Below are 15,954 nucleotides of genomic sequence, written 5' to 3' on the forward strand. Positions count from 1 at the left end.
TGTGTGTGTGTTACAACTTCCAATGCTTTTGATCTTTTACTTCTACAACAACACTGGGGTAAAATAAAAGTTGTACTTTCTGTGTCTTTGCAATAAACAGACAATCTTCAAAAGGTTCAGCTGTTTGTTCAAGATCACATAGCTGGTTCGTGCAATACCACACCAGTTCAACTCTATTGATTCTAACAATAGTAACAGCAGCAAAAATGTAATCGCTGGCTTTGTCGAATAATTATGATAGTCTAGGATAGAGACTGCACTTTATATACAGAGTAAAGGACGGTCACATTTTTCTTTTATATAAAAGTAGAGGACATATTTATCCCATTCAACAATCAACAGCATCTTGACAGTCTTCTATTTATTTCCTCAACACTTCTGTGGGCAGAGGTATATGCATGAGACTCATGTGTTGTGTTCGTGTGTATGTGCACTTGTGTGAAGGTTAGAGGTCAGTGTGAGGCAGCTCTCTCAACCACTTCGTACTGTAGATTTTGAGAGAGTCTCTGACTCTGTTTGGCTAGACTGGCTGGCCAGCGAGCCCCAGAGATCTCTGGTCTACCTTCCCACTCCTGGGATGATAGGCATATGCTGCCTTGCCCTGCCTGTGACATGGGTGCTGAGGATCTGAGCTCAGGTCCTCATGTCTGCATGGTGAATGCCTCACTGACAGCTATTTTGCATGTCATCTTTTAGTGCATTCTCCTTCTTGCAGGCTTCTTAGTATATACGGGTACAATAACTGCAATTCCATTATCACACCCAACAGATCAACTGTAACTGTTAATATAATCTGAAGTGGTCTCTTCCAGTGATCTACAGTGGCCTCAATAATGTTATTTCACATTTGGTTTGTTCCAGTCAGATTCCATCACAGTCTGGCCATTGCATTTGAGGTGCCTTCCAAGTTTGTTTAAATTTCTGTTTAAGTCAGTGTTTTGTTGCTGTGACAAACAGCTGAGAGAAAAGACTTAACCGGAAGAAGAGTTCCTGTGGCTCTGTTTCAGAGGCCTCAGCCTTGGCTGACTGGCTCTGCTACACCGGCCTACAGGCAGCCTTAAAACCTCATGCCGGGAAGACGTGGGAGAGGGAAGAAACTCATCTCACAGTGAAAAGTCTGGGGCTACATAAACCCTTCAGAGGCGCAGCCCAGTGACCTTTGAGCTAGACCTGACCTCCAAGTCCCCCTTCCATTCTGTCAGTCCCTCATTATCTTGTCCTCTCGATAGTACCCCCAGCTGGTACATAAACCTAGGGTTGTGGTCCATCTCCACATCACAACAGAAAGGATGTTTTTTCCCTGTAATCTTGGAGAGATATCAGCCCATTCCTAGGATAAATACTTTATATAGAATTATACCAGTCTAAAGGGATTATTTTTAGAGTAAGCTTTATTAAACCTATTTAACTTCTTGATTAATTTATACAACAAAATTAAATTATATTCATTTGTTCTAAGCTAGACATATCATTTTATTAACTTTATAGCATTTAATTTGATCTATTTTGCATCATAAAAGTCATAAAACATTTCCTTAGTGTCAACCAAGCAAGATTCTATGACCATTGTTATTATACTGTTTCCTGGATCGTCTCCCCGTTCTTAGTTATACTGTGACCAGAGCTTAGTTTTTCTGTGGATAGAAGTTTCACAAAGGCTTGTTGAGTTATTTAGTATTAAGATGCTGCACATATTTTGTTGCCAAAATTAAAGAATGTGTGAATTTTGCTAACTGATTGGAAGTGGGCCCAAGCAGGTTGCTTCTGTGTTACTCGGGAGCATGCCATATCACTATGCCAGCATAATTGCCTAATGTCTGTAGAGCTACTGAACAATTTGTCCGTGAATGTTCTTGTCTGTTCCCCAGCTGGTAGTGACAGTAGGAAACTGGCTAACTAAGTGTGCTGTACCTCCAATAATTCCAGGAGCCCCAAGGCTCAGGAATACTTGGTCCCATCAAATACACTGATGCTCACCTTTGTAAGTGTTTGGTACCTTTCCAAGCCGTTTTCATTAGTGAAGTTACCTGACTTATTGTCAGGAAAACTTTGCCATTCTATCACATTCTCTCTACCAGTTTAGTTTTTCTGTCTTGTGTTTCTTAGAAAACCATTTCTTCATATTTATTTTGGGTTTGTATTTTCTTCTGGAGGACGTGTTGATCTTCCTGTCCCCTCCATGACTGGTTTGGTGATAGTAATGGCTGGCCATACTACCAAACTATCTTTGCTATTTATAGTAACAGTGTGTTTCATATCAGAGTGCAGGGATGTAGATTTATTCCTGTATGAAAAGGGTCTTAGCCGGTGGCAGGAAGCTTTGTAATCACTTGTGTGGGAGCCATATGCTTGAAGTCCTTGTCTTCTTGGCTCTGCTGCAAGATCCCATCTTTGTAAATATTTAGGGTTACTTACTGTTCATTTTAAGTAAGATTGTTTTCTGGTTATATAAATAGCCTGTTTTCATTGAGAGAACTTGGAAAAATAAGAAATTGCCACTGATTGTATAGCTGTGCTCTCCTTCTTTGTCATAGGATTAAAGAAAAGGAGAGTATTTAGAGACTAATTAGCCTCGGAGTTCATATTCAGATGAGCAAACCTAGACCCAGATGATGGTAAGAAGCCTCCATCCAAGAACAGCTGAGCAAAGATTATAGTCCAGGTGTCCAGAGTCCTAGTATAATATACTTTAAGATATGTTAAGCAAAGAATTTGAAGGTTCACCATTTAGTGAAATTTTTTCAATTTAAAAAAGCCAGCTAGAATTTTTTTCTAGTTACAATTCTTTTTCTTTGTTATTGTGTACTGTAGGTAGTATTTAATGAACTCAGGGTGCTATTGAAAGAAAATTTCTAAGTATACAAACTGAAACAATACTGTACCAATTATTTGAGAACTGAGGGAAACAGGACAAAGCAAGACCTTTTTAGAGCAGGAGCTGTGCCTGGTCAGTGGCAAGCCCTGTCCTGGACCCCACTTAAAGCAGTGCTGTGGAGGAAAGGTCTGGATTGCCCCTTCACCGGCCACTGCCCCGAGCTTTCGACTCCATGCCGGACATCCCCAGATACTGAAAAAGTGTAGTGGACTGAAAACCGTAGTTTGGCTGACTTTGGTTTGACTCCATGACATGGTGGCACACTCTCCATAAGTCAGTCCTGGAAGCTACCTCTTGATGGCTGTTTTGCACGATGGAATATAAAGTATAGCTCAAGGTGGCGCACCAGAATGGATTTGTCTTCAAGATCCCTGTGCTCAAGGGTTTCACTGCCCAGAACTTAATTAAACTCACCTCCCTCCAAAAGAGGCACGTTATTACCTCCATGGCCACGGCTGGTGTGAGCATGCGAGCCATTTTGCACTGAAGGGGCATTTGCATACGAGCAGACTCTGTAAATGTTAATCCCTCCACTTACTTTGTACACAAATTAAATCATGAAAAACAGAAAGCGCCTACAGGAGGTGTCTGTCTTCTTAATAGCGAAGTGCATGACCTCAACTTCCTCTTTCTTTTCTCTGCCCCAGGTGATTATTACCTGAAGGTTACACGTGAGCCCTGAGCAGTAGACCGCTAACCAGTGGGCTGCCCACTTGCTGGGACACCTGACATTGCTGGAGTCCTCTGGGGCATGGTGGTGCTCTAGGAAGACAGGAGTGATGGAGCTGAGGAGGGGAGGAGAGAAGAGAGCAGAGTGCTCAGGCTCAACAGACCTGAGATGTCTCAGCAGGAAGTTGAGGGTGGCAGGAAGATGGCAGACAAGACAGGATGGGCCTGGTCGCCGGAAGAGATGGCACGAGCAGAATCTTACAAGCATGAGCTGTTCTGGGGACAGGAGGCTGACGGGAGTGTAGCAATGAGGCTGAGTGTGAGCTTCAGGGTTCCCTCTGCTGTGGGGGCTCTTCAGGGCCTGCCACTGACACATCAACATTCCAGTCTCAGGACCCAAAGCCATTGCTGGACAAATTTCCTTCTGCTTGATTTCCACTTTTCTGGGCTTTTTTTCTATTTTTCTCCTTTGCCCTCTGTGATAGAGTACAGATAAAGTGTCAGGAAGACAGCTCTAGATCCTTTTCATTGGTAAAGGATTTAATTGCCCAAGGACACGGTTTCACTTGAAGTTTATACAGCCCCAGAATCTCTCAGAGTTCTTGAAGTTGTGGCCCCAGCTCTTCTCTCAGTAACTGGAGGTGTTTGTACTTCTGCCTTTGGTTTGAGGGCTGCCTGTGACTTCACAGACTGTTGCTCACAGCCCGGGGGAAGAGCCTGTTGACTGCTGCCCCCCGAGGGCCCTTCCTCTAGTGGTCGTGAACTCACCAGGGCAGCGATGGAAAGGAAAGAACAAGTTCCATGATTCCTCACTAAATAGAACCTCTGCCCCTGTGTACGAGTTATGTTCCTTTTACTAAGAGACATGTTGCATTTATAGAGTAGTAGCTAGTAAGCACAGATAAATATGCACAGGGATAATAGGAAAATATTAACAGAATGTTGACTGGTGTCTCATTTTCTCCATTTCCCAGTGAGAAAAGGGAGTATATGCAATTTTTATAATGGAAAAATTAGACATTATTTATGTACTTATTCAATTAAAGTAGCCCTGAGGATTTTCTGTCTTAGGCAAAGACTATGATTAGAAGGAACAAACATCTGTAATTGCTTCGTCTTGCTCAGGATATTTACAGCAATTCCTTCCTAGAGTATTCTTTCAGCATTTCCTCGAAGGAACTGAGAGAGTCTTCACATGAAGTAGGAAGTGACCCGATGAGATCTCTGGTTCAGAAAAGGAGCTAACCAAACGGGGGGGGGGGGGGGGGGTGTGTCTGTGCTGAGGGTGGAGGTGGGACCCTTTCCAGCAGCCCAGGAGGATGCACAGCTCTAGGGCCGAGACGGGGAACTGAAGAGGAAGAAACAGATGTGGGAAACAAGCACTTCAAAATAAACAGGTCCAAAATTAAACTGTCCTTGTAAACTCCCTCCCTGGCCCGGCAGACCCGCCTTTCCTGCCAGGACTCTGCCACAGTAGAGCCCACCTCCTAGACAGCCTGTTCCTCAAAGCTCCTTCCTCACTCCTGCTGTGACTTCTGCAGACCTCTCTGGATCACTGTACCCACAAGTCTCCCCTCACACTGCTCTCTCTATGAGGACACCCCCTGCTTCCTCCCTCCCTGTACCTGCTAATTTGATGGGATTTTAAATCAAATCTCATGTGTGATGGGCCTTCCCAAGCCTGTGGTTAAATCTTAAAGCATCTTGGATGCCTCAGATAGCCACATTCACAAGAATCTAACCGTGTTCCCTTGTGTTCTGTGCTGTCTAGGAATGACGTGTGAAAGCTGAGCCTTGAGCTTTGAGTGAGTTATAAGTGTATAGCAAGCCAACGTAGAAGAATAAAGACCAAGTAGTGGAGAGAGGCAGCAGACAGCAAGGACATGAGCAAACCAGATACTTCAACCCTCCAGCAGCCCGGTTAATAGGGCAAGCAAGACATAACACAAATTCAGGGATTCCCCCAAAAACTGCCTAGACAAGCCTCATTGAGATAACCAGCTGGACGCGTTCATCGAGAATGCCTCTCCTTTGGTGAGGTTTCTTGGAACAAATATCAGCATTTAGAAGATGACATCAAACTGGGCACTTACAGTCACCCAGCAGAAACTGACTGGGAAGCCCTGAATCAGTCATGCTGAGGTTCTCATTGACGTTCCAGACAGAGCAGAGTAGTCCCTCCACGAATGAACTTGGGCCTTCCCTTTTCCACACAGGCGTTTTGTACCATGGGATAAGCAGCAAGAACCCTTTGGGCCACCTTCCAGCTCTTCTCAAGGACATGGTGCTTTTCATCTGAGGCTGCTGTATTTTTCTTTAGTTACAGAGTGAGGAGGCCAGCTGTCCCAAGACAGGAGTTTTGAAGGAGTAAAAAAAAAGGCCTCTTTGTTCAGTCTACTTTTGAAATGCGCTTATTTGTTTTGGTGTTTTTAAATTTTGAGACAAGCGCTCTCAAGTAAACACACAAAGACTTTTATTATTTACAAACTGTATAGCCCGTGGGTCCGGCTTCTTGTTAGCTAGCTCTTATAACTTAACTCAACCCATTTCTATTACTCTGTATGTTGCCACATGGCCGTGGTGTTACTGCTCTGCTGGCATCTTGTTGCTCCTTGGGCGATGGACTAGCATCTCTCTCTCTCTCTCTCTCTCTCTCTCTCTCTCTCTCTCTCTCCCCCCCCTCCCCCTCTCTCCCCCTCTCTTCTCCTCCCCCTCCCCCTCTCTCCCTCCCTCCCCCTTTCTGCCCCCCTCTCCCCTCCTGCCTTTTCAGTTTGAATGTCTTGCCTGACCTTATTTATCCACCAATCAGAGCAACACATTTTCACAATGTACAGAAAGACATCCCACAGCACTTCTCCCTTTCTGTTCAATCAAAAAAGGAAGATTTTAACTTTTACATAGTAAAATTACATATAACAAAACAGTTATCAAGCAAGAATTACTATTACAATATCTAGTTTATTTGTATTTGGCAAAATTACAAGAAAATATTCTATCATTTATCCTATATTTGTGAGTCTAAAGTTTCATATCTAATTTATTTTTTATCATAACCAAGGAAATTATAACTAACTAGTCTTCAGCCACATCCAAGACTTGAGAAGGGCCTTAATACTACCTGAGAAAATGGAAAATGCAAGCAAGCAATTTCTGAAATTCTTGTGAAAATAGACAGATACAGCTGGCAGCCTGGACAGTCACCTAAAGTTTCTCAGCATTGTTGGGGCATCCAATTTGGCAACAGGCCTAGAGTAACTGAAAGACCATTTTCAGTAGCAGGAATCTTGAAAGACCATCTAACCCTGTCTTGGCAAGGTTCCGTAGTCACTTTTCCTTGTGTCCCGCTCATCCTGAAGGAGAGCGTTCATACTGTCAGCAGTCAAGGCAAGGGCAGTTCTTTACCCAGCAGGCCATTTTGTGCCAAGAAGAAGACAAATTTCCAAACGGAAATGTCTCAGAAGTCTTGGGATTCTCTTGGGATCAGATCGTGCTGCCAGGAACAATCGTGTCTTATATCAACAGGATTCTAAGTTATCAAAACATTTTTAAATGCCACGTTCTGTTGGTGTATGAAGTTTGAAGATTACAGAAAATATGCCAGATGCATAGGTAAACCTGGAGAACCTAATTAACATAACTATAGAAATGATAAGCATGGGTTACTATAGTTCTGTAAGTCTTATCTACCTTAAATAACCTAAGGACTAAGGTAAGCAAGAATTAACAAGGTAAACAGTCTGTAAGCAAATGTACCATATAAGGACAATGACCTCAAAATTATGACAATACACAAAATAACTTAAACATAGGCGGAAATGTATAGTGTAATATGCAATATAATAATATTCTTAATATGTATTAATGTACAAAATATTCTAAACAGAGTTAGAACATTCATATAAGACAAATATAATTTTACACTTGTATCAATACACAAAATATTTCAAACAGTAGAAATATATGTATAATACAACAAATATAGTTTTGTATTGATGGAGTTGAAGACTAGATAGTTACATTTATAATCTTCTCGTAGCTCTAGAACGTATTAAGTACTAGAGTTAGACTCTTCAGGATAGGACAGTTATTGGAGTTATCTCAGTAATTTGCCATTTACCTATGATCTGGACATTTAGCATATCTGTCTTGTTTGATGATGTTCTTGTTGGTTGTAGTTCCATGTTTGTTTATATTATTACCCTTTGTTTTTGTTCTAGAACTAGTTATGTAGACAAGGATGGCCTTGAACTCACAGAGATCTGCTCGCCTCTGCCTCCCTAGTTCTGGGACTAAAGGCATTGACCACCATGTCCCATCCCACAATCCACTTTTAGCAAACTTAAAGAGCACATTATAATTTACCAATATTATGTATATTACATCCTGTTTGTTTTTCCTAGTAAACTGTATGCTGAAGCATAACTAGGGCCTGTGTCATATGTGCCATCATACCTAGTGCATCCAGGACGGTACTGTGAGCCTGTGTACTCATGGGGTGATAATCAGATAAGAGGGAAGAAGGAAAGGGAAGGAAGAGGAAACAACATGTTTTATACCTCGAGACTGAATAAGGTTAAGGGCAATGGAGGGGCATATCAAAAATACTCTAAGAGTCTCGTCTTGAGTGGTAGAATACATAGCGTATGGGAATCAATACATACATTGTATGCTGGGCACACGAAGACATGTAGGTACGACTGGGAGTCTGATGCGTACAGCCTGAGCATCCCATTCAGTTGGCAGGATCAGGGGTCTCCAGTGCCCCTTAGCAAACAGTTATGAACAGTTAGGTAGGATGGCCCCCAGAGTCTGTGGTACAAGAAGACAGGGAGTCAGAGTTTTAGGGACCCAGGGTTAAAGGGCACTGCTCAGTTGCTCCAGAGCAGCTCCCTTGCATCTTACCCTGCACCTGCAGCATTGCACTGCAGGGGCCTGCAGGCTCTGGAGCAGTGGTGGATGGGGGTAGGAGCTGCTGATGCCTTTTCATGATTCACCTCTTTCAGGAGATCTTGGCTGTCCCTGGTGTTATAGTGTGTCTATGATACTTGCTTTTCTCTGTGATCACTGAAATTAAAAGAGCTGAAAAATCACCAAAACCATTTTAATCAACTGATTTTATCTATTTTACATTGTATGTTTATTCCAGCATGCCATTTAAAGCTCCCATGGCTGGGTGGTGGTGGCACACACCCTTAATCCCAGCACTTGGGAGGCAGAGGCAGGGGGATCTCTGTGAGTTTGAGGCCAGCCTGGTCTACAGAGCGAGATCTAGGAAAGGTGCAAAGCTACACAGAGAAACCCTGTATTGAAAAACCAAAAAAAAAAAAAAAAATCTCCCATGGTTGTAATTGACATGTAAATATGCAAGTGTGATTTTCCTTCCTGCTTCTGTGAAAAGCTTAAATTTGTGGGGAGTAGGGTATGTGATATCCAGCTAGGTACTAAGATTCCTGAAAGACAAAGTGACCCATTATTCTGACCTTAGTGAATTTGTCAGTCTGGTCAGCTTCGATAACCTTGAATCTACAGCCGCTGAGTTGGGTCATTCACAAAGTATGCACATACTTTTATCAGCCCATAGCTTCCTGCTGGCTCATTATCAGTATCCCTATAGGCCTGGTCAGCGATTATGTTTTCCCAGGATTTTCACCTTTTCTATTTCCATTCGTTCATTCATTTGACAAATACTAATTTGGGTGCCTTACTTATATCAGTGCTGTGCTGAGCTCTGCAAATACAGTTGTTAGGAAAGCCAGCAAGGGCCTGCCTCCCATGGCACTGGAGGCATACCCATTCTATTTGAATCTCCCTTCTTGGTGCTTGTAGAATGCTTTTCCTCATAAGACGTTTGTTTACATAATTGCAGGGTGTAGGAAAGAACAAGATTATGGACCGGTTCCTTCACCTGCTCAACAGACCCCGAGAATACATCCAGCTGCACAGGTAGGCGAATCAGGACATGAGCCCCTAAGCTCTGATTACTCATCTCTCTCCTACCATGAATTAAATATACTTTCCTAAAAGCCTGCTTTATACACCAGTCCTTCCCATCCCTCCTGCTCATAGCTCCCCTTTCTTTAAAAGGTGGTAAAGGGCAAAGGGGGTCTGGGGGTAAGATGACTGGCTGCTCTCACAGAGGACCCAGGTTCTGTTCCCAGCACCTGTGTGGTGGCTTACAGTCACCTGGAGCTCCATTTTAGAGTGTTTAGCACCCTCTTCTGGCCTCTGCACATACATGGTACACATACTCAGGTGCACACGTACACCTAAGATCAAACTTTTTCAAAAGGTGATAAAACCCTGCAAAATTTATTTTTAAAGTGACTGATACCTTGTAAATACGAATTAATAGCTATTTTGTGGGTTGAGGAACGAGGCCAATAGCATCAACGTCAAGGCACTCGAGTTAGAAAGAGCATCTGTGGAGGCCAAGCCTCTGCTCCTCTTCAGAAGCTGAGCAGGTGGGCAAGGAGGGCAAGCTCTGTGGCCCTGCGAGATAAGGAGCGTAGACTGTGAGGGGGCCTTAGTGCCTCTTGCCTTTCGCAAGTTATCGTGTGGATAATTTCATTTCGTGCGGTTGGAGTGTTGGTTCAGGGGTAACTTAAGCAAATGAAATCTCTCAACCTGAGTCATTTTAAGCTTTAGCTGTGGACTGGGTTTCGGTTTGGAAAGAAAACGCAGGCAGCGGATCTACTAGAAGCTAAGTACTGCAGGCACAAGACATACACCATGTGTTGAGCAGCCCGAAACTGGTGGAGATTATTGTTGGTTTGAGCCCAGTAGATCCCAGGAACAAATGCTGTGTCATGGAAAGAACACTGAACTGCACTGGAAGAATGAAGTGCTGGTTTGAGTTCTTTTTTGCTAAATAATTCTGAGTTTCCGAGAGAAATTCTTAGAGAATAAAAACAGCTAGCAGAGCAGGTCAAAGGACAGAAAGAAAAGGACGAAAGGAAGGTTGAGATCTGATGAAAACGAAACAAAAAGTCCCACCTGGGATTCCTACCCCACTAGCCCTAGCACAGGGAGAGCTCCGGGCACACAGCCGCCCCGAGAAGTCTGTGAGCTGAGTTCCGCCACCTGAGCCTGCAGTGGTGCTGTGGACTGGACAGGAGCCTGCGCAGCATGTGCTGTAAATGGTCCGCTCAACCTTTGGGAAGCCACCGGTCCTGCAAAGGCTGACCAGAAGCCGTGAAGAGTGGGAGCTTGCTGCTGGAGGAGGCGGTGCACACCTGTAACCCGGTACTGGGGAGGCTGCGCAGAAGGACTGAGGATGGAGAGTAAACCTGCTCTGTGTAGTGACCCCAGCTCAGCCAGAGGAAAGGAGGGAGGGATAAAACATGACAAAGGAAAAGAACCTAGCTCATCATTTACAGTATTTTGAAGCTTCTTTCTCTTAGGAGACAACTTGAGAAATAAAGAAGATGGGTATGTGGGAGACAGTGAGTATGCCTTGACAAGATTAATCCTTCAGCAGGCAGTTACTGGACACAGAAAGCGGCAAGAAGATTCATAAATATGCGCTTGAGATGACGGGATTATCGTGGAGTGGTTATGAAGTAACTGTCATAAATATTTCCAAGTATTGTAAAAGGGAACTGAGCAAAACAGGACAATAATTAGGAATTCTCAGGCCAGAATGACCACCCTGAGAAGAGGCAGCGTCCTGTATCAGCAGCCAGAGTCTCAAAGGAGGGGAGAGTAAAACAGAAAACTTACCTGACGAGGTAACAGAAAAGTCCCTGAACTGGATGTAGTAACATGAAATCACCAATAGCCCAGTGCATCTCAGGCACGATAAACAGAAAAAGGAAAGGCACATTCTAATCAGATGGCTGAAAACCAAGTCAAACATTTAAGGCTACTGAAGTTGAAATATATATATTGCATATAGGGGAACACTGATAGAAATGACAGTTGACTTTTATGAGCAATAATTATAAAACAATTCAATAAAGCGTTTGCTTTATGTTAAAGTTTTGAATAGCACATTAAGGAAAAATACTATTTAAATAAGGAAAAGTACAGACACGACTTTTCATCAAAAAACCCTGCATGATAGGAAACTTTAAAGTTCAGTATTTTTCAATGACTAGGGGTACAAAAAAAGATCTTGATACAAAAATTAGTAGCAAGTAGTCACAAATGAAATCCAGTGAGAGAGCCAAGAGGGGCAGCTGAGTAAATCCTTCACCTCCTGAGAGCCAGGACCTGAGCAAAGTCCCTAGAATCCAGAAGAACACTTGTATAGTGGTGTGTGCTTGTTACCCTGTACTTGGAGATACAGGTAGATCAGTGGAACTTCCTGGCCAGCCATCCTAGTCTACAAGGCAAGCTCCAAGCCAGTGAGAGCCTCTCTCTTAATAAATGAATGAATGAGTAAATAAACATTTTAAAGCATGACTATGTATCAGCACACACTGACACTTGCACTTGCGCGCGCGCACACACACACACACACACACACACACACACACACACACACACACTATGTAAAAGGATAGTATGCAGTTAGAGAGATGGCTCAGTGATTGTAACATTTTGTTACACAAACATGAGAAGCAGAGTTGGGATCCCCAACCCCTGTATAAACAGATATGATAGCTTACCTGTAATTCCAGCCCTTGAAAGGCAGAGACGAGAGAGGCCTAGAGCAAGCTGGCTTGCAAAATTGCCATGTTGGTAAATTATCAGCTCAGTTGAGAGACCCCGCCTCAATGAATAAGGTGGAGAGTAACCAAGACTACCAACCTCAGCCTTGGACCTCAACCAGCACATGCACAAACACATGCACCAACACAGTTGTAAACATGCACACATAAATATACACAAAAAGGATGATGTGTAGTAACCATATGGATGTTATCCCAGAGTATAAAGTAAATAATGGCCCCACTTTTATTCCTGATTTTATTGTTGTTGTTTGTCTTTTTGTTTTTGAGACAAGGTGTCTCTATATAGCCCTGGCTGTCCTGGGACTATCTATGTAGATCAGGCTGACCTTGCACTCAGAGAGAGCTGCTGCCTCTGCCTCCCAGTGAAAGGATTAAAGACATGGACCACCATGCCCAGCGTATAGTCTTGTTCTACTCAAAACTACTTTTGTTACATTCCTTTCGTTTCAGTAATTGCTGATTTTGGTTGTTGTTTTTTTATTTTGTTCTTGTATATCCTTCGTACTTAATCTATTAGTTTTTAAACTTCTAAATGCCTAAATCATTGTTTTCCAGCCTTCATATTATAACGTGGATTTAAGACTCGGAGTGCACTTGGGTCTCAGGTCCTTTACCTCTAAGCAAAGAACATAGACACAGTGTTTGTGATGTCTCTTCTGTCTGGTATTTTAGTATCGTCAGTGAAGAAGCTGGTACTCAGGGTACTTTCACAGTCTTACAGTAGAGACAGCATTCTTTGCTTTCTGTCTGGAGGACCTTTAATACCAACATTTCTATACAAAGTACCTAATGGCCCACAAAGTGGTGAAGTATTCTGCTAGTTTGTAATTCTGACACTGGCTAACTAAATAGTAGAGATAGTCTAAATAAATAAATGTAGTGATAGTCTGTCTGTAGAATTTTGTAAACTCAAAATAATAAAAATTTCAAAGCTAAAGTTTATATTTCATTGCACCCATTTCTATATAATTGACTGATAATAGTGTTACAAAGTAGGTACTCATTTTATAAGGGCCTAGGTATCTCTATTCAACAATATTAAATATTTAACTGACTGTAAAGTGGAAGGTAAACAGGTTCCATTTAAAATATAAAATATTTTAGAGTCCTCACTAATTAGACTGCTATTCCCACTAATTTCATCATAGGGGTTTTTCCTTTACATACAGCATTGGAGCTGTATTTCACATAGAATTTAACATATGCAGTTGCTTTAAGAGAAACATATGTTTAAAGGACCTAAAAGTAGCCATCTGAAAGAATGTTTAGGACTTCTCTACTGTGTAGCTGATCACTTAAGGTCTCTTCTGTGTTTATTGTGGAATCTTCTAATGGATTTCTGATGTTGCCACCTAATCAGTCCCTCTGTTGGGTTTATGGATGTCATTTGAATGAGATTAGTTACAAGAGCCATTCAGAAGAGTCATGATGAGTAAGAACACGAAGCACTCCAGGTGCTTTTGAGTGTGGTCTTAGGAGCTTACATTTTAATGATCACAGTGCATGAAATGAACATGCTAGGCAGTTCATGTATTTGGATGCACTCAATATGTCTAAAGAGTGTGACTTAAGAGATTTACAAGATTGATAGATGGGATTACTTTAATGGTATACATTTCAAGTGGAAGAGTCTATAGGAATATTTATACAAAGAGTTGTGAAATGTATTACTCATTTTTATGATCTCAGGTTAATTCAACATGAAAGAGGACACTTGAATATTTAACTATATAGTTCTTGAATAAAAATACATTTTTATTAAAATCAGAATTATCTGATTTTAGGTGGGGTGAGTGACCAGATTATATTTCATTTGTTACACTTCAGATAAAAAGATGAAGACCAAGTCCACATTTGTATGATTTCTGCTCTGTTACTATTTTTGCCTGCTTTTCTCATAGTGGTATCATGAACAATAGAGATCCTGTGTCTCCACCTGTAGCTCTAACTTTCTATTTCAGTAGGACTGCCTCCATCTATGATAAGCTTATTCTAGATTGGACGATTCTGTGTACATTCAAAACTTGTGCCATGGATGTTTATTGAAATGACTTAGTTTGTGCTCATTTCCTCAGGATCATAAAGCTCACTCTTGTCCATGATCAGCTTTTATTAACTAGAGGCATCCATAGCTGTTTGAGAATTGAGTCAGATCCCTGGACCTGACTGTGTTATGGAGATCCTGTAACCAGCCCAGCTAGTTAAAATATTGTGGTTAGTTGTCTTTAAACCATTTGCCTTCCCTCTATTGAATTTTTAAAGTTTACCCTTTGTGAAGCCAAATGAAGTATAGTTTGTAGCAAGTAAGTGCAAAATTCTGTTGGCCCCTTTAGAATCAGGTATCTGGAATGAATGTCATTTACAGAGCACAGCATTATCCACATACAGGGTTGTCCTCAGGCTGAGGAGAACAGAATGTGACAGCACAAATTTTGAAATTCACCAAGCTGCAGGGGGCAGATAGAAGTAGTGGTAGAAAATAGAAAAGGGCCACACTTCAATAACGTCTCATAGGAAAATTAGTGAGTCATCACATCCATCATTCTTAGCTGTGATGGGAGTGATCCAGTATTGGTGAAATTATTAAGGCCACTCCACGTAGTTAAAAGGGAGGTTTATTTTGTGGGGTAACTTACAAATGAAGGGATAGGTAGGTTGTAGGGTCTGGCAAAGGTATGGCGCAGTCCAGCAGTGTTCTCTGGAGAACTCTGCTTGGTCTACCTCCAGCGTCTAGGGTCCCAGAACCAAGAGAGAGCTCTCCTCTTGATCCTGGGTCTTCAGCTTCCTCCCTCAGCCCCGCCTTGTGGGTGTGACCATTACCAAAGCCTCAGTGGGGGTTGGAACTTCCAGGCCAATGCTGGGATGGCTACCCACTACAATCCAGCGCTGGGACAGGTCACATGGCAGCTGCTGCTGAGGACATCTGGGAGTTCCTGTGTCTCAGCTTCCCCATTGTCCATTTGAAAAGCCTATCTTATTAAACATTAGCAGTTGAATGGTGGTTTTTCTACGGAATGCCTGGCACTGCCCTCATTTGACTACATGGATTATGATGGTACCTCAAATTGCTATGTGCAGATCTTTGGGTTTGTCATTATTTTGACTTGACTTTGGTTGATTTCCAGTTCCATTGAAATCCCTACATTATGTCTTTCATGAACATTTATATATGGCGATGGTTAGCATTATCACCTTTAAGGTTCTAGAATCACCTGGGAGGAAGGGTACACCTGTGAAGGATTGTCTAGGTTAAATGTACCCTCTTGAGGCTATTGGAACGGGATTGTCTTGATTGTGTTAGTTGATGTGGGAAGACCTGTCTTGATTGTGGGTGGATCTGTTCCCTAGAAGAGGATCGGGTGTGTAAAGTGGAGAAGGGAGCTGAACATGAGTGTGCGTTGTCTTTCTAGTTGCCTGCCGCCTTGGTTTCCCACCATGAAGAACTAGATCACTGAACTTTGAGCCACAATAAGCCCTTTAGCCTTAAGGGAGGATTTTCTCTTAGCACAGAAGAGATACTAAGATACATACTACAGGGCCCTGCTCCTAACCTGCTCTTAGCCTGTAGCTGGTTGCTGTTCACTATGTGCTTATGAATTCTACCATGACTGTCTCTGTTTTAGGTGTTCCAGTGAGACAGGAAGGTTAAACTTAGCTGAGCTCACGTAGTTAGCATTCTGTAGCCTGCCTTTATATAGCCTAGCTTCAGCGCTTTGCTTGACTTCATTGTACCGA

At 42.4% G+C, this 15,954-nt stretch overlaps 1 protein-coding gene across 2 annotated transcripts in view; it reads left to right on the forward strand.

Moving 5' to 3' along the window:
- The window catches only part of Vwa8 (von Willebrand factor A domain containing 8), a 346,670-nt gene that overhangs the window by 177,377 nt on the left and 153,339 nt on the right, over positions 1-15,954 (forward strand). For both annotated transcript variants that reach the window (XM_036198655.1, XM_036198654.1), the window contains exon 21: positions 9,411-9,487. In XM_036198655.1, the coding sequence (XP_036054548.1) occupies positions 9,411-9,487 (77 nt within the window). The remainder of the gene's footprint in view (positions 1-9,410; positions 9,488-15,954) is intronic.

The sequence above is a fragment of the Onychomys torridus genome, chromosome 9 (genome assembly GCF_903995425.1).
Source record: "Onychomys torridus chromosome 9, mOncTor1.1, whole genome shotgun sequence".
Lineage (NCBI taxonomy): Eukaryota > Metazoa > Chordata > Mammalia > Rodentia > Cricetidae > Onychomys > Onychomys torridus.